A 20,037-nucleotide genomic window follows, 5' to 3' on the forward strand; every position below is an offset into this window, starting at 1 on the left:
TTTTCATTGATACATTTTTCTGTAGTTTCTAAATTTCCAGTAGTGAATGTGCATTACCATTAAAATATCAATATTTATTCATGATAAAATGGAAACATTTTGTTGTAGCGTTTCAGAGCACAAGCACACAATTTTGAGAGACTGGTACTTCTACTTATGTGAGGTCTAATTCCTGATCTTTCTTTTAAAAAAAAATATATGTACTGAAATGAATGTTGCCCATTTGTGACTATGAAGAAAAATAATTGATGAAACTTTAAATAAAGTTAGAAAAAATGCCACCAACCATTACAACTTGCCACAGAACACATAACCTTTCTCTTGCTCTTTGCCACACTGAGAAATGATGCTCTGAATCTACAAGTATAAAGCAAAAACAGTCTGGTACTACACTCTCTTCTCATCATTGTTTTTTTCTGCCACATGGAGGAGCTAAGACCTAAAGTTGCTAAATCATAAAAGCAATTATTTTTACTCAGTTTAAAATGTTAAACATGCCAATGTCCCATTTTTTAAGAGAATGCTAAAAAGAATCCTGTGTTTTTCACTTAAATACCTAACAAAAAACTTTTTGAGATTTTTTTCATTCAGCATAATTCCCTTGAGATCTGTGCACAGTTGCAGTGTGTATCAATAATTCATTGGTTTTTATTGCTTAGTAGTATTACATGGTATAAATGTATCACTGAAGGACATCTGGGTTGTTTCCAATGTTCGGCTATTAGAAATAGATCTACTTTGAACATTAGTGCACACAATATTTACGTAAATGTAAGTTTCCATTTCTTGGGGATAAGTACCGTTGCTAATCTGACAACCCTAATCAATAATATTAATGATCAAAATTTTCTGATTCCCTTTGGCATTTCCCTGACCACTTACCTTCTTCCCATTGGCAGCGTTATTCTCTTCACCTCCCTCTGAACCGTGGCGGCTGCCTGGGGCCCCGTGATTCTGGAACTCAACTCAAATCTCTCAGTTCCTGTGAGACCTCAGTGCCTGAGTCAACCCAGTTTACACCTTCTCCCCAGAATTCTGCTTCCCCAAGCTCCACTCTGTGTACCCAGCCATTGAGTGGGCTTCTTTAGCTGACACATCAGAGACACTTCAAACTCAGTATGTTTGAGTGCGTGTTTCATTTCATCCTTTCATTCACGTCTCTATTAAAATGTCACCTTTTTAGACAGGACATTCCTCATCACTCAGTCTTAAATATTACTCTCTCTCTGCCGGGTCTGTCTGCTATTATTTGTGTTATCTTCACTTATGTCATCTAAAATATATTGTAAATCTGTGATCTAGACATAAACATAGAAATTAGACAGACACAAATCACACACACACACACACACACACACACACACACACATTTACTAGAATGTAAACTCTTTTAGAACAGGGATGTTTTTCCCTTCTTTTATTCCCAGCATTTAGTAAATGCTTGATTAATAGTAAATACTCAGCTATATTTTTTAGAGGAATGAATGAATATGTGGAACATTAACATTTGGGTGCTTAATTTAATTTTATTTCATCAAAGTTATCTGTATCCATTTTAAACAGTTGAGTTTTGTCCAACGTTATGATGAAGAAAGCAAAATGTTTCCCAGCTCTTCTCCAAGGTCTCATTCACTCTAGTGACCACTTTCAACTCTTCTGTGTTTCTCTTGTTACTTTCTTCTCTTTTCTTCTGGATAACCTGCTATGTGGCTGTGCCTTGATTTGGAATATCTGTAGTGGTTATCGACACCTTGTGTCACCCCACTCCTGTTTCCTGGGTTCCATTTCTTCCTTGTTTTATTTTATTCCCTTCCTTTCTTGTTGAGAACTGGGGCATGGATGGGAAAGTTTTTGGTCCCTTCCACATCTCACTATATATTTTTCTCTCTCAGAACCTGGAAACTTGGCTCTAAATTTTTACTTAGAATTTGAAGTTATTTTTCTTCGTTCAATTATGGATGATGTGAAGTCTAACGTCATTCATATTCCTGATCCTGGAGGTTTTTTTGTTATTGTGTGTCCCCCTGGGATCTTTTATGGTCTTTATTTCTAGTGTATCGATGATGAGTCTGATGTATTGTGCTTGTATGTGTTTTCACTCATTACAGTGTTGTAATCTTGAGTCCTTTAGTCTGGAAATTCATACCTTTGTTTCTGGGAAAGTGTTTGATAATTTTTTTCCTTCAGGTTTTCCTGTTCTCTATTTCTAAAACTCTATCTACTTTGATTTTGGGTCTCCTAGAACAGCGGTTTTCACATTTAAGCATGCATCAGAATCACTGAAGGAAATATTAGATGCTGGACCCATCGCACAGTTTCCAATTCAGTAGAATTTGCATTTATAACAACTTCTTAGATAATGTTGATACTACTTTTCCAAGGAAAAACAGTCCTAGGCTAATTCTCTAATAGTTCTATTTTCTAAAATCTTCTTTTAAAATATCTGGCTTTGGGGGTGCTTGGGTGGCTCAGTTCGTTAAGCGTCTGACTCTTGGTTTCAGCTCAGATCATGATCTCAGGGTCCTGAGATGGAGCCCAGCGTCAGGCTCCCTGCTCAGTGTGGAGTCTGCTGGTCTGTCTCCCTGTGCTCTTGCCCCTGCTCATGTGAGTGTGCGTGCCTTCCCTCCCTCAAATATAAATAAAATAAATAAATAAACAAACAAATAAATAAATAAAATCTTAAAAAAAAATATCTGGCTTTTATGCTTTCTGTTCTCTTGGACTGGCCCGATTTCCCCATGGATGGGTCACTCCCTTTTCGATTGGTTACACTTCAACTAATCAGTGAGGGATCCTCCAAGCCTCTTTAAAATGGTACAACATACGGACACATTCACACTTTGTACTTCTGCCCCTGCATCCTTGCTCTCTCTCCACTTGCACTTTGCACTTCTAAGACCCGTTATAATTTGCTTGCATATATTATTTATGTTCGGCTCTCTCCACTAGAGTTTGGGATTCGTAAGAGTGGGAAATTTGCTTTGCTTTCCTGTCTGCCGTATCCCCAGTTCCTCAAATAGTACTTGATAAGTAGCAAGCACCCAATAATTACTTCTTGATGAATTTTCTCAACTTTCTCTTCTAATCTTACTACTTTTTAAATTGCTTCCATTGTGTTTTTAATTTCCATAGGCTCTTTTTTGTTCCGTAAGTGTTGCTTTATATACCATCCTGTTTTTATGTTGGATGCAGCATACTTACATGGACTTCAGATTTTTAGTCCTCTCTTTTTTGTTCTTGCTTTCTTTCTGATTTTTCCCCATTCTCTTTTGTTCCTGTTTCGTTGTTTTTCTCCTGGTTTTCATGTGAGTGGTTTTCCTTCAATATACGCACTACTTGGTATGTTTTGATATTGAGGGCTCAGGCCCTGGAAAACTGACTGGCAGTTCTGTGTATATGGGCAGGGCTTGTCAACTGGTGATTGATCAGGTGGCCCATCTGTTTCATGCAGAAATCCCAATAGTCAGCAAGATTCTCTCCCCCCCACCCCCTTGGGCCACACTCCCTAGGGAAGACTCCTCCTACCTGGAAGCTTGTAAGACTAGCAGCCAGGCTCCTGGGAGACGAGATGGGAAAGGGGTCTAGTGGACTTTAAATTCCTCATGTGGACTTTGGCTTAGTTTCTTTGTTTCGGTGAGATGTCTCCCCTCTGTTCTCAGCCTGCCTGAACATTTTGCAGTCCAGAGCTCCAATGGCCCCCCCTTTTTTTCTCCAGCTAGTTAGCAACTCAGTTGATATGGGATGGATTAATCTCTTGGCCGTGACTTGATTGAGTTCCGTTTTTTCTTTTACCTTTCAGGCACCAGGCAGAGTAGAAAAAAATGAAATCCTACTTCTGATTTGCATACAAGCCTTTTGATAGCACTTATAACAAGAGTTTTTATCATTTCTGAGTTTGTGTGCTAGACTGTATGTTTCTAAATGTAAGCCGTTAAATTTTAATAGAGTCTTAGGTCAGTTTCTCCCAGAATTAGAGCCTGAGACAAAGATTTGGGTGCAAGTCATTTATTAAGCGATGCTTCCAGGAGCAAAGTGAGAGTGCAGGAAAGCAGGGCAGACAAGGGGAAGAAATCAAGGATGAGTACAGCATCAGGTCTGACTCTGAGGGAAGCTTGGCATGGTATCATTACCTCCTAGAGTTTACCCTGTGTCCAAGCAGAGGAGCTGGGCCTTTGTATTTCATATTAGTCATTGGCTAAAAAATGTGGTGATGTGGGGCAGGGGGAGTCTGAAGACCTGGAGTGTGAGCTCTTACCAGCAAAGTGTGCAAAAGGTAGAGGTTGGGTTTTAGTGCCGATAAAGTGGATCCATTGAAGGAGAGCTGAGCAGGTCCCAGCAGTATCCACTAAATTCTAGTGTCTTCCTCATATATACAGTCATTAAATAAAGAAATGGAATAATATCACTATCCTGATTTTTCAAAATAAATCAGAGATTAAGTGACTTTTCTAACATCTTCAGATTCTAAGCCTGGAGTTTATTCCAACATGCTGCATCGTATTTAAGGGTTTTATAAATATTTTATGTAGACATATGGAATCCATATCAATATGATTTATTTAACCTGAGTATAAGTAGCATGATGACTTTTAGAACTTAAAAAGTACAGGAACTATTACAACGAATGATGTACTTTTCATTTCTCAGATTATTTCCATTTAGGTTATCTAACACTACATAGAAAAATTGGGTTAAGTGGCAGGATCCATATTAGATGTCTGCACAGTTTAATCCCTACCGTCATTCAAGGCTACTCTCTGTGTTTCATTCTTCAGATGATTTAATTAAAGCCAGTGTGAAAAGAAAAAAACCATATTAAAAGGTTCGTGGAGCACTGCAAGAGGTTAACTCATTTAGAATGTACTTGGAGTTCTTCCATAATTTTCCCATGTGGGCCTATTTACATATAATACTTATGACTCATGGCATTTCTGCTGAAGAATGAATATTCTTCCATAAATATTTCCAGTAACTCTTACAGTCTGTTACTGACACATCACACGCTTCCTTCTAGTTCGAGAATCACTAGCAGCAATAAAGAGTCTTCCTTTATTTCCCTATTTTTGCAAACTCTAGACCACGCACTAATGGAAAATCTCTCAGTGATACGATAAATTCAGAGAGAAGGAGACAGGAATTTATCCCATGGATTAATACAGAACTAAATAGCTCCTATTGTGTTAACTTTCCTCCTGTGGCTTGAACCCTTCCTCCCTTCTGGAGAATCTAAAACGGTGCTTTTCAGACCTGGTGACACATTAAAATCACCTGGGGAGCTTTAAAATGCACAGATGCCCTGGCTCTGCCCCAGACCAATTAAACCAGACTTGTAGGCACTGGTCTGTTGAAAGCCCCCACCTGATGTGTTCACGCAGCCAAGGTTGAATGCTCTGACCTAAATGGAAGCAACGTGACAGGTCCATTGGTGTCAAGAATAGATTTGACTGTGTCCCACATCTTAGAAGCAGGTTTTCAGTTCCTTTTAAGCTGAGAATTTCTCCGTTTATTTTGGTCTTTTGTGAAGGCCTGGTTGACCAACTTGAGGTCAGGCCTGGGCAAACCAAAGTGCCTGATGATGCCGTATGCAGGCCGTCGTCGCGGTTGTTTGGGATAGTTGGAGCACGTAAGAAAAAGGAACTGTTGTACCTTAGAGAATCTGAGAACTGAAACCTTTTTTGCCCTAGTGCTTCTGAGCCTCACTCTCTTTCCTCCATGAGCTCACGAGAAAGCAGACCAGCAGTTCGTTCCTGTGTTTTCAGGTCACCTTTTGTATCTTCCCTCCGCTGTCCCCTGACCTGTTACTGTTTTCTTACTCTGTTTCTTAGACTTCCATACAAGGAATCATCTGTGATGCTTTTAGAAGTATAATTTCCTTAACCCTACCTTAGAGATGCTGATTTTTTGACCAGGGAGTCTGCCTTGTTATATTTTAACCTGCTCCCAGGGTAATTCTCATGCTGGTAATACAGAGCCCATTCTGAAAAAACAAAACTCTGATTTCTTTAGTCGTTATTGTTATTTTTCCAAGAATGAAGGAAGGAATAAAATGGGATGTAAGAAGGTACTCTGACATTACTATTTTGCTCCTTTCCATTCTGTGAGTTAACATAAAAAGAGTCTACTTACTTACTTGATACAAAGTGTACACACACACACACACACACACACACACGTGTTTTTATATAAGAAGTGATGAGTTCATAACTCACTTGGGTGTTATAATTGGTATGTGACAGGAAAGTCTGGGTAATTATATACACTTATTGCATTTAATGATTATTTGCTATTTATATAGAAATATTTTATAGAATAAAATATCCATTCTTCGGTTCTAATTGGTCGTACATATTGCATGAGATTGGACTTCTGCTTGGGAGGTCCTATATCTCTCCAGGATAGAGATTCTGTTACAGCATGGTAATTATTAGGAAACTTTTTCTCTTTTTTGAGGGGGTGTTGGTGGATAGGTCAGGTATTAGCTAAAAACCTTCAGGGATATTTTAAAATCTAGTAAAATCATAGATCATGTAAGTTTTATTTTTAAATGTAGTTTAGCTTATAGCTCTGATAGATGGGGTAATTAGTTTTAAAAAAGTTTGTATTTTAAAAGCTTACATACTATATGAGTGTCATAATTGGAAAACAAAGAAAATGCTTGTTTGAAATTATGAACTGTATTAAATCATATTAATATCTTAAAATACTCCATGACATTTAAATCAAGTAACAATTAAAAGGCATTTATATGCTTTAAATTTACAGATAAATTAATTAACAATTTATAAATTATTAATATATTTGAAATCTTAAATTTTGAGGTCAACTTTATTCCTTTCCTTCTAACGTAATGAAAGTAGCTTTAGTTTTCAATCTTCAAATACAATATTTAGGGGGTGCCTGGGTGGCTTAGTCAGTTGGTGGTCTGTCTTTGGCTCAGGTTATGATATCGGGGTTCTGGGATTGAGCCCAGTGTCAAGCTCCCTGCTCAGTGGGGAGTCTGCTTCTCTCTCTCCCTCTGCCCCCCCCACCCGCTCATGCTCTCTCTCTTTTTCTCTCTCAGATGAGTAAATAAAATCTTTAAAAATAAATAAACGAATATAATATTTAGGAAAAATATCTTTTTAAAAAATCTTTGAATAATAGGAATTGTATGTGGTTAATATATTTACATTTTCATATAATATAAAATAATATAAATTAATAATTCCTCTGCTTAATTAGGATTTAGGTTTGCATTACTACCATCCCATGTGTATACTGTTGTTGTTGTTTTAAAGATTTTATTTGTTTATTTGAGCGAGAGAGAGCAAGCATGGGGGGAATGGGGAGGGAGGGGCCGAAAGAGGATCCCCTCTGAGTAGGGAACTCCATGCTGGACTCCATCCCAGGACCCTGAGATCATAACCTGAGCCGGAGGCAGATGCTAAATGGACTGAGCCACCCAAGTGCCCCCCATGTATATACTGTTACACCATGTTACAGTTCAAAATTATTTGAGATGTGCGGTGTGGTAAAGCCTGTATCTGACAAATGGCCGTTTCTAGTTTCTTGGCAGCACAGAAGTGGAGCAGCCTAAAGGAACAGAAGTTGTGAGAGATGCTGTCAGGAAACTCAAGGTAGGGAAAGCCCTCCAAATTAATGTCTAGTGCCTTGATCCTGTCTTACATCATCAGGAGATTGATACGTATTCAATAGCTTTGTCCTGTTCCAAATGAGTAAATATCACCAGCTTAGGGAAACATACTGAACAATAAATATGAATCTACAGTTATTTTTCTGAATGTGGCACATTCTTCATATTTGTCCGTAATTTCTCATGCTCAACAACAACACAAAATGGCAGTATTCCCTATGTGTTGACATTCAGTAGCTTGCCTTTACTTTGCTTGGACAATGTGGACTCAGAAACTAGTAATGGCATACTAATTAGCTCCACTAGGAGATCCCATCCGCCAGTGGAAAGTGTAGAGTTAGAATTGATTCCCAAAGAGAATTTTGCAGTGACACCGTATGTTAAAGATGTCCTAATGCACCAATCCCAGAGTATGTGGCTATGTCCCTGAGCAGACGTGGGGAACTGGTGAGACCAAGAGAGCAGAAGACACATTAAATAAGCAACTCCATACTCACAATCACATCTCCTGAGAAAATTTTCTGTAAGATGCCACATATCTTAGCATGTTTTTCTAAGTGCACCCCATTCCAAAAGACATTGTTCTCACTGAGATAGTAAGATGTGAAAAATTCCTTCAATAGAATTCTCATCTTTATCTCATTAAGAAAAACTAACAAACCACTACTTTTTTTTTACACAATTCATTGTTATTCTCTGTAGTTATTCTCACAATTTTTTTCAAAAATAACCCTTTTCTAACTTTGTTTAGTTTAGAGATAATCCAGTTATTTTAGGTCTTTGTGCTTGGCAAAGTCCTAGAAATGAAAAAGTAGCTTTCTGCTTTGAGAATGTCCTATCAGATGGACTCTATTGAGTGTTTAAATTGAAGAGTTGAAGTGGGATGGTGTGTATTCTGGGGGAAGAAAGTAAAATGGATAATATGTTTATCTACCCATTTTACATGTAAATAATTTACTACTGCTTTCAAGTAAATACTCTAAAAGTTTCCAAGATGGTATCTCTCCCATTTGGGAAAAAAATGGACTAGGCAATCATTTCTTTCCACAGCTCATTAGGTAATAATTCAGACTTGCCCTTGTTTGGTCAGTACTTTTAAGCACTAACAGAGGCCTCACAGTTTATGAACAACATTTAGAATAAGATTCTCTTTAAATGTTCAAAATATTGCAAACTCGACATGAGTCCAACTTCACTACAATCAGAATTTTCTAGAGAAGAATAATGGTATTTATACTTAATGTGTCTTTATGTCTAGGAGGTTCTTTATTCAGTCGACTCAGATCCCAAACCAAAAGGATTAAATTACATTATGACCAGGTAAAATGTAGCGGTATTTGAAATGAAATGCTTTTAAACCGTGGCTAGTTTTCATACATTTTCTGGAGTTCCTATGTCATTTTATATTCAGAAATGTACTCCATTAATAAAGGAATGTGATTTATATTAAGTATGCAGTATAGTTTAAAAATGCACATTCACTTGATAATTTTTGTTTTTCAAGTGCCTTCCAGAACAAATGTTTATCTAATAAGCGATATTTATGCTGCTGATTGCAAAAATTTTGTAGATCAGGAAAGTATATTTAAGGGTAATGATTTATAAACAAATTAAAATAAATAAAACAATGTTTTTAATCTAATTTTATTTTATATGTATATATTTCTTGGTGTCAGAGGTCAGAGGCTACAGTTTAAAGCCTTCAGTAGTATTTGCATTAATTTTAGAAATGTAGACCCTGGCTCTTCTTTAATTCTGTTGTCATGTAGAAATGGCCAGAAGGTGGTGCTATGGTTCTACCAAAAATTAACTATATTTTGTGTACACATCCCCCATTTTAATTTCCTGCTTTTTTTTCTTAAGCATATGTATTCTGACTGCCTTTTTATTCATTGTAGTTCAGTATTTGATTTTACTTGCCACATAAGTTAATATTTTATTTGTATTTACTCATTTGTCACAATTTTGCAATATTTTATGTACTGGTTTCTGGCAAGAATTTAAAATTTAGGATTAATATAAGATGATGGGATACTTAGAATATTCAATATTGTATTTTTTCATGCTTCTAATGATGCCTGATTATTTTTCAAGAAGAATTTTTAAATTTTGATTTTATTACATATACCTTTTTATCATTTTGTAGAGAATTTATACTTTATCAATTTTTCTTAAATAAAATAATTTTTATATGTGTTAAAATTTTTACTTTTCAGATTTCGTATTTGCCATAACAACATATTTTCTTTTTCTCAATCATGTTCAACCATTTCTATTTCTTAATCATGTTTTAGCCCAAGATTTGAAGAAAATACCAAATTTTCCAAAATGTAATAATTTAAAAACCCTTTCAACTTCTATATATTTAATAGTATTATTGTAATGAATTTCATTTTTAATAGTGTTTTATTTACTTTTATTAATACAACTAGTACAAATGTCAGAGGACACAATATATTTTGTAAACCGTCTGCTTGTGATGTTTAAATGTGGATGAATATTGTTACATAGATCCAAAACTTCTTAGTTTCCCTGGGAGATAAGCAGGGGAGCAGCATTCCTGGACCCCAATTTTAGAGGAGGGGTCCCTTACCCCAATACAGCTAAATTAAAATTGCATGAAGCTCCCTCAGCTAAGGAGACCTTAGGAATTGCTGCTGAGTTTGTTAATCTGGGCCTTTTTCCATTCGACCTCACTGTCTCTATGTAGCATAACACTGTTTTTGCCTTCATAACCAGTTATTTACTTAATAAAGTGTTTAGAGCTTAATCTAATTATGTACATACATACATAGCTGATTCCTTGTAGGATTATTAGGAATATGCTTAATTAAGTTAACAATTGATGAGAGCCACAAAGAGGAAGAGTAGTTCTGAATATTTGACTCGTAGTAATAAATCCATCAGTTTTCTTTCCTAATAATGTATATTCCCTTAGTAGTGTAGTTAGATTTCATCTTTTTAAAATCCTCTGAGAAATAAATAGAAATTGTGTGATGATGCTATTGAAACCCAGTAGTGCTCCCTGTAAGAAATTTTCTTTAGCTGTTCTACTCACTAGTGACATATACTTAACTAACTGTGAATTTCAAGTAACACTTTGTTTTCCCCCCACCTTTTTACGGTGGTCAAGGCTTGTTTCTATTATTTGTTTGTTGTATCCGGATATCCTCCAGGATGCTTAGGCTCTACCCCCTCTGAATATATGTTATTGGGTTATTATATACAAATTTTGATGGTAGATCACTATCTAGACAACCATGAAATGAATCCACTGAAGCAAAAATGGAAAGAAATTCGCAAAAGGCTCTTCAAGTGTTAACGTTCAAGTAGTAAATAGGGAGACAAAAGAATGTAATACAAATAAGAACGATGAGGAGCATGTGAATTAGAAGTATCTTGGAGCACAGTTAAGAGGTCTGTCAGACCTTGAGTTAGCAAAACAAACTTTGAGTTAGAGGGGGCACGCAAACTACAATGCAGTAATCTTCGATTTCAGGAAAAAAAATGGACAGGAGTGAGAATATTCTGTTTCAAATACAGAGTGAGCAAAGATAACCTTAGGCACCATTGTTTGCAACAGCTGTGCAGCAGTTGAAGCTAATAACTATTATAAGCCTCGATATACATGAAAGACAAACTGGGAACTTTTTATTTTTTTTTTTTAATGTAGAAAATGTGTTGTGCAAAAGAAAAGAGTTATTTAGTGGGTAGCTGCAAAACTAGATTCTCAGCCTGACTGCTGCAAGCCCATTGCATGACCGAGGGATTGGATTGGATGACCTATAAATCTGTTTTGAGCACAATTACTTCATTTTGATAAGAAGCAGAGAAAAAAATCTCAGAAGCCTTAGATGGATATTTTGTTCCTTTTTCTTTATCTCATTCTTTTGTTTTCTTTTTCCTCCCTCCTTCCTCTTCTATTCGTGTGTTTTGTTTTGTTTTTTCCTCTCTACCTATAGCCCTCACTTTTTCCTTTTTTTCATTTCCTACATGATTTCTTCTTTTCTTTTTCCTGGCAGAAAAGAAGTCACTCAGTGAGGTTTAATATCAGTGGTTGTTCTGTGATAGACTTTAGGAAACTAAAGGAGGTCGCAGGAATGGTTGTGTCCAGATCTGCAAAAGGCCACAAGAGCCACTTCTCTGTGTCTTGTTTCTGGAAAGGAGCGGCATCCAGGAGGCCAGCTTAGCCTGCTGCTGCAGCCCGAGATGGGAGTGGCTTTGCTCAGATGCATTTGCAGAGATAGAAGCTGCTGATTTATTTTGTAAGGCTTCATATGTGAAAACCCCCAAATTGTTTTCATTATGCCAATACAGGAAGGAGCTTATGAAGGGAAAATAAACAAACTGAATCTGCTTTCCTTGGGAGAGAGCTGGAATAATTTTTAAAGATCTGAAACAAAGCATGCTTCTTGAAGACATACAAAAAATTTTCTGGCACAAATTCGTCCAGTTCATGTGCAGAATGTAAGACTTCTGGATGCAAAATGAGAGAACATGACCGATAGCAAGCTAAAAAATTATACCTCCCAAAATGAAAAAACAAATGGTACCCCCCTACCTCGTGATAGCAAGGCAGACACTTCAAGGCATTCACGTATGCATTAATTACATTTTTCGGATGGTAGGGCAAAGCCGTGGAAAGACAAAAGGGCTTTTAACCACTCTGTGCTTTAGGACTGAACTATACCATGTGTACGCACATCTGTCCTAAATTAGAGAGAAATGCACAATGCAGATAAATATGACAAAAGAGGACTGAAACCCCACCCTGCCTTACATGTAATCTATTTGGAGTCAAGTGAGGATGATCCATGCACTGAAAAAATGTTATAATAGTAGGGAATAACATTTTGAGGCCCTAGAAGAGTAGTAAAAAATCCTATTTTTTCCATAGTTCCCCACCCCTGCCCTGTTTTTTATAAAAGAAAGGTAGGAGGAGGGTAGAAAGAAGGAAAGTAGGGGCAGAGCATTATTGCCAGTAGCATTGCCAAATTCAGGACACTCAGTCAACTTTGAACTTCAGATAAACAATGAATAATATTTTAGTGTAAGTATGTGTCCCAAGTATTGCATGGGACATACTTACAGTAAGTAGCATGTATGCATGTACACATATATGTGGGGTGTAGATGTGCATTCTAAAATAAAAGGTTTTTCTTTAAGTCATCATTTAATATTCAAATTTAACTGGGCTCCTGTAATTTTTTCCACCACTAAATCTGGCAATGACGGGAAAGAGACAGAAATTCCATTTACAAAGTGCATGAATGTTTGGATTTTCTTTTTTATTTTATAACAAAACCTAACAAGCATTTGCATACACTTCCCAATTCTGTAAGAAGTTACAATAAATATTACTATGAAAGCATTGGGAAAATGTTTAGGTTTTTAAGATACTCGTAATTCTAGACTGAGTCTAGTTCTTAGTCTGTTAGTTGGGATAATTACTTCGGTTCTTAACTTCAATTTTAATATGGTAATCTGTCTCTTTTCATTCATTGGTTTGATTAGGGTAGGATGGTGTACCAAGTGAGGTAAGTATCTAGAAATGACAAAGATGGTGTATCCAGCACTGGTGAACTGTAAGTTCTCTAAAGGTATTAAAAACAAAAGATCCACAGAAAAATAAAGTGATCTTTGCTTATCTTCCCACAAAGTTTTCATTTTCTTAACTAATTATTATGAATATAATTGTTTAAATATAATGAAAGAAGTATTACAAATTTTTTTAAAGATTATTGAATATCTGAATTTAATGATAGTGATGGTAGACTACTATGATTACTAAATATTTTGAAGCTATTCGGGGTTTATAAAATACTTTATAATGGGTAATTATTTAATGGAAGTCCAGCACTGAATACAAACTCCAAATATATATTATATATATATGTATACACACACACACACACACACACACACCTAATTGTATATGTGTGTGTGTATGTATATGTTTGTGTTAATTTTCCATGGAAACAGTTATAGTTTTCTGAATAACTTTCATTTGTAGTTTGCAAGACATATCAAGAAATCTGAAGGCCAGAAAATTCCTAAAGTTGAGCTGCAAATATCAATATATGGAGTAAAAATTCTAGAACCGAAGACAAAGGTAAGTCTTCTTTTTGAATGTCAGAAGCCCTGTAATCCTTCATTAATTGAGGTTATGTTCCTATTTCAGTAAATAAGATTGGTTACCAACTGGAACTGGTTAGTTCTCAGTTAATGACAATTTAAAATTCAGTACAATTTTTAGAAGGAAAAATAACTTTTGGGAGTGCTTCCAAAGTAGCCTGTTCTTCAGCCTGTTTGCAATGGAAGTGTATTTAATAGTGTTTGGTCATGTTTTCAGGAATTTTTCTTTGTTTGCTGTGAAAGAAATGCATGAAGTGTGGTTCCCCAAGTATGAGAGGAGACAAAAGCTGTGTGTTGTTTATTAAAATGTTCTGGGCTGCCTCTTACTGCCTGTAGACATAATCAGTGTGTATTGGTTTATTAAGGCTGCCATGATAAAACACCACAGACATGGTGGCTCAAAGAACAGACATTTGTTTTCTCACAGTCCCGGAGGCTGGAAATCTAAGACTATGCTGACAGCGGTGTTGGTTTCCTCTGAGGCCTCTCTCCTTGGCTTGCAGATGGCGGCCCTCTTGCTGTGTCTTCACATTGTTGTCTGTGCACACACACCCCTGGTATCTCTGTGTGTGTCCAATTTCCTTTTCTTGTTAGGACACCAGTCAGATTGGATAAGGGACCATCCTAATGGGCTCACTTTAATGTAATCACCACTTTCAAACCTTATTTTCAAATACAGTCACATTCTGAGGTATGGGAGGGGGTTAAGGCTTCAGCATATGAATTTTGGGGGAACATAATTCAGACCATTATACATCGTGAACTTAAAGTTCTTGTATTTAAGAGCCCTTTCCCCTACAAATCCAATGAAAAAAAAATTAAATATAACACATTCTGGCTTCACATTCATTAATATGGATTTGTTATGGACTTCATTGTTTTTACCCAAAATTCCCATGTTGAAGCCCTAAGCCCCAGTGTGACTGTACTTGCAGATAGAGCTTTTAAGGTCATTATGGTTATAAGTGGTCTTAATGAGGACTTCATCTACCAGAACTGGTATCCTGATAAAGGAAGAAAGGGACATCAGGGATGTGCAGGCACAGAGGAGAGGCCCTGTGAGGACATAGTGAGAAGGCAGCCATTGGCAACTCACACGGAAATACGACTAAACGCCGTGTATGGAGAGAACTTCTTTAGTGTTTAGAAATACTGTTCAATAATGGCAGGTCCTTAGAAGAGCATAAAATATAAAGACTTAAAAATTCTATGAGATGACCAACACTGATATGTGGGGTGTGTGCGTGTGTGTGTGTGTGTGTGTGTGTGTGTAAAAAAGAGACAGAGGGATGGATCATGGGAATGCAAATATAGCTCAATGTTATCAGTTGGTGATTCTGAAGTCCCCCATAGTAAGTCTTCCGTAATAGTGAGTTGCCCATTGACAGCTGTCAGGCATATCACTCTGTTCTCTAAACTTTGGCTGTCAGATGTAACTTCCTCCTGCACCCTAAATCCCATTTACAAAACATCCGTGAGGTGGGATTCAACTCAGTATAATTTGCCAGTTGAGTTTTGAGTATTATATTTTGCCTTACCCAAATCAGTAACACAAAAGCTTTTTCCTCCCTATCCCACAGTCTCAAATTCCTAGACTTAATAGCTAATTTTCAAGAGGCCCAATTGAATTTTTCCCTAAAAAGATAAGTTTCCCAAGCTTTTAAATAGGGGGGAAAATCTCTTTTTTAATCCCTACCAAATCGAAGAACAATCTTGGAGTTTAAAAATCTTTGAAATGTCTTATAAACTCAATTATATTGCATTTGAATAGAGAGCAACTGACTCTTTACCCATATATTACATATGAACATAGTGTATCTGAACTCTTCATCCATACATAGAATGTACCATTTTTTGGATCCACTAAAAAAAAAAATAACCTAAAGAAGTTTTTACTGGCTCTGCTGAGCATCGGGACCCCTAGGAGGTCCTGGGAATGCTGATTGCTGGAGTCCACTCAGGACTTTCAGATTCAGAATCTGCCGAACAAGACTTAGCATCTATATCTTAAAAAACAAAGCCAAAAACACCTCCCTGTGTGACTCTGATACAGCCTGTTCACAGATGTGCATTTATGAACCACTATTTGGGGAGACCTAAGTGAATCAGAACAAGATCTGTCATTCATTTTATTTTGGTTTATTTTATTTAGTTGTAATGAAAAAAAAATACTATGCTCTTAAAATTATTTATAGTAAAACGTACTTGCCGAAACACCTGAGTGGCTCAGTCGGTTGGTTAAGTGTTTGCGTTGGGCTGCGGTCATGATTCCAGGGGCCTGTCGGGCTCCTTCTTGGCAGGGAGCCTGCTTCTCCCTCTCCTGCTTGTGCTTGCAGGCGCTCTCTGTCTCACAAATAAACAAAGAAAATCTTTTTTAAAAAAAGTGAGAATTAAAAATATATATACATGTATGAGGCAGGATTTAAAAATTCATTATTAATCTAACATGGACTTCATAGAAAATAGAGTATTTTTCTATGCCATTTGGATGGATGAAAACAGAAGTGAAAAGCAATCTCATTTGGCTCCAATATTTTTCTTTCTGTGTTTCCCTTTCTTCTTTTCTCACTTGTCCTTCAAACGAAGATTATGCAGTGGTGGAGAGAGGTGGTATAGGTGAATTGGGGATTTATTTATTCTTTGTTCCAACTCCAATAAAATATGGCCAGTGTTAAAGTATAATCGTGTTTTCACTGTGCTTAATTGTGTTCTCAAGTCTATCCTGTCTCATCAAAAATTAGGGCTACATTTAAAAATCACAAAGATTTATCTCAAGAATAAAAAATTCACAAAAATAATAAAATCACAAGTTTTAGCTTCCTAGTCTTCTTTTGTAGGAAGATACCTCTGCTAATCTAAACAAAAATTAAGATGATTCCCAACTGTCATTACCAAAGGCTCTCTGTGATCATACTGGTTGGTGAGTGAACGAGGGCCTGTGTACATTTTGCCACCAGCCTCTGTAAATGGTATGTTTTCGTGTTACTTGTAGTTTCGCCTACAAATGGAAAAAAATGAATCATTTTTCTATATTATATAGTAATGATATTTCCTCTATATGTCATTAACATGATTATGCAGTTAATAAACTGGTGTCTACCTGCTGTATTTGGGAGCTACAGTGTGGCCGAACGGTATTGTTTGATTGACTGTATTAACATTAAAACAAAAAAATATGTCAGCAAGAAAAAGACTGGTCAATCAGGCAAAGTATAGGAGAAGGATAGTCTCAGACAAATGTGGCCATTGTCCATGTTAGCGCGAACCACAGGAAAAGGAAGATGTCCTCACCAGATGCCTCAGTAAGTTGAGCGCCTCGTTTTGTAATTGTTCCTTCCTGCTGTTGAAATGGGTGGATCAAGCGATCTAGTAATGACAAAAACGTTACAGTCATGTAGCATACTTCCTCATTCTAATTTGCACGCTTGCCTTCGATGACTTACCATTTGGTTTGTATGCAGGGAAAGAATACAGTGCTATAAACAAATTCTCTTAACATTTATCTGTATATCTTACATGGTCATTTTCAGTCTGGTGAGCAATAATGTGAAATCAGAGTGATCAGATCTCATCAAACTGACACATCAAACCCTGAACTTAGAAAGATGTAGTAACAGGTGCCATAGTTACAGAATATATATTGTAATATATATATGTATATATAATATATATGTACATATATGAAAAATAAAACTGAAACTATATGTATCTATCTCTCTCTCTCTCTCTCTATCTAGTTGCAGTACTTATCTTTCTGATTAGTAGGATTGATTCGGTAATTTAAATGCTTGATATGTAGACCTTCCTCATGAAGACATGTAAAATACAATATAAAAACGAAGGTTGAAAGCGTATATGTTTCATAGGAAATCGTGTGCAGATGAAGTTATGTTTTAAACTGAAATGCTAGTGAGTAGAAGTAAGATAAAATGAAAACGTTCCGGTAAAAAAGGATTCTGCTGATACTATAACCTCGTGAAAGTATCTTAATTCTCTGGGTCTCGATGTTCTTCTAAGTAAAATTTCAGGGTTTAAAATAATTGTCTCTTAAGATCCCTTGCAAGTCAGAAAGTCCATGCACCTCTGATCCTTTTGTATTTTGCTTGTGTTCCTCTAAGTCCTATTGAGATGACTACCTTAGTTTAATCTGAGTCAGGCGGTCCATCTCCATTACGTATTTGTTTAAGTTCGGGTGTACGTAATTATAAACTGAAGTTTGACAGATGATTGTTTCACTTTTAAAGTCATAAGTTGTATGTTATTAACACAAGCTGGTATTTCAGAAAATGGACAAAAATCTCTTTAAGTGTTTATTTCCATTTGTGTTCACAGGAAGTCCAACACAATTGCCAGCTTCATAGAATATCATTTTGTGCAGATGACAAAACTGACAAGAGGATATTCACTTTCATATGCAAAGATTCTGAGTCAAATAAACATTTGTGCTATGTATTTGACAGCGAAAAGTGTGTAAGTATGCCAGATGTTTTAGGGTGGTTTGTTCTGTTTTACAAGCCAGGAATTGTCTTGTTTCCGGCATTAGTAAAGTATTTGGAAATGAATAAGGTCTGCAAATACTTAACGACACTAATAGATTCATCCTGTCATGAGAATGTACTTCAGGATTTCATCCCTAACTGAATTCTCATGTTCATGGGCAGAAGCTTGCATGCGAATTTCTTTCTTTAGAACGTCATGCCTGCTTATGTTATGCATTTATTTCTTTTATAATCATATATTTGTAATTTTGATCTCAAATATGACTTAGTAATAGGCACATAATGCAAAGAGTAACAGTGAGCGGAGTATTTCTTTTTTTCTAGAATGCGATGGATATGATAAAAATAAATATTTTAAACTCCAGGAAATAAAATCTGTATGGCTCCTTTAAAAAAATCTCCAATACTTTGAAAATCTGATTCTTGATTTTCATTATTCAGAAAACTCAATATAATGAAAGGCAATAGAATTGTATGTGCATGAGTGTTGCCTGCATGCATGTGTGTTAGCTTGCAAATGTAGTCTAAAGTTCTCAGCAAGTGAGGTCAATTAGGGAATTCTAAATTTAAGTACTGTAGTGGTTCTTTTAATCATCTGGAATCTTCAGAAAATCCTACATCTTGATTATAAGCATTGGCTAATGTTAATGATAATCTAGTCTGACGTCCTATTATAAAACATAAGATAGGAATTCCAAGCACACATTGCAGCCATTAATGGCTTTAATGAAGGAAGAGTATCTAACAACAACATTATTGACTTAGACAGGAAAAAAGAACTTAATTCATTTACTTGCTTATTTTTCTGCTATTAAAAATAGCAAAGGATTAATATTATTATCACTCTTACATAATTTATTCCTTTGGTTCCAGTATGTGAGCTTCTTTTTTTTTTAAAAAAATAAAGATTTATTTATTTATTTTAGAGAGAGGGTGCATGAGCAGGGGGAGGGGCAGAGAAAGAAGGAGAGGGAGAGAAGCAGACTCCGCGCTTAGCACGGAGTCTGATATGGGGCTTGATCTCATGACCCTGAGACCATGACCTGAGCCCAAACCAAGAGTTGGACACTTAACTAACTGACTGAGACACCCAGGTGCCCCAGTACATGAGCTTCTTGAAAGCAAATACCTTTTTATTTGTCCATGTAACTCCTACATTAGGTGGACAATAGATGCTCAATGAATTTTTCCTTATAGAAAAAACGACCATATAGAAAAATTTACAAAAAGTAGAGTAAGTTATTATATGTATCTTTTAAGCTATAATGCTCTAAAAATGCAAACTACTGAGCTAGGTTCTTGGCATCATAGTACTTTTTTGAGGTTTTGATGATCATTATGGAACATCTCATCAGAAAAATATGCTCACCCATATGACAATATTATATGTACAAAAAGGCATTTTATTTATTTGTTTTTTAAAGATTTTGTGTATTTGAAACAGAGTCAGTGAGCGATAGAGCAGGAGCGGGGGAAGGGCAAAAGGAGAGGGAGAAGCAGACTCCCCACTGAACAGGAAGCCCAGATGCAGGGCTCGATGCCAGGACCCTGGGATCATGACCTGAGCCAAGGGCGACACTTAACTGACTGAGCCACCCAGGTGCCCACATAAGGCATTTTATATAAAGTTCAGGTTGTTTTTGAAACTTATCCTGTTGAGTGAATGCATTATATTTAATATTCTGTTTCTTAACCATGATCATTTGCAGATGTTTTTCTCTATGTGATTGAGAAGATGAAAGTTGATATTTGTTGAGTATCGTCTGCGTG

At 36.3% G+C, this 20,037-nt stretch overlaps 1 protein-coding gene across 14 annotated transcripts in view; it reads left to right on the top strand.

The window, feature by feature from the left end:
* The window catches only part of GULP1 (GULP PTB domain containing engulfment adaptor 1), a 247,233-nt gene that overhangs the window by 193,309 nt on the left and 33,887 nt on the right, over positions 1–20,037 (top strand). For 12 of the 14 annotated variants that reach the window (XM_087861955.1, XM_087861951.1, XM_087861939.1 and 9 more), the window contains 3 exons: positions 7,545–7,616; positions 13,647–13,745; positions 18,101–18,238. In XM_087861955.1, the coding sequence (XP_087718081.1) occupies positions 7,545–7,616; positions 13,647–13,745; positions 18,101–18,238 (309 nt within the window). The remainder of the gene's footprint in view (positions 1–7,544; positions 7,617–13,646; positions 13,746–18,100; positions 18,239–20,037) is intronic. The other 2 variants (XM_087861957.1, XM_087861960.1) reach the window with 1 other exon arrangement.

This window comes from Ursus americanus, chromosome 1, assembly GCF_024610735.1.
Source record: "Ursus americanus isolate L20-20 chromosome 1, mUrsAme1.1.p, whole genome shotgun sequence".
In the NCBI taxonomy this organism is placed as follows: domain Eukaryota; kingdom Metazoa; phylum Chordata; class Mammalia; order Carnivora; family Ursidae; genus Ursus; species Ursus americanus.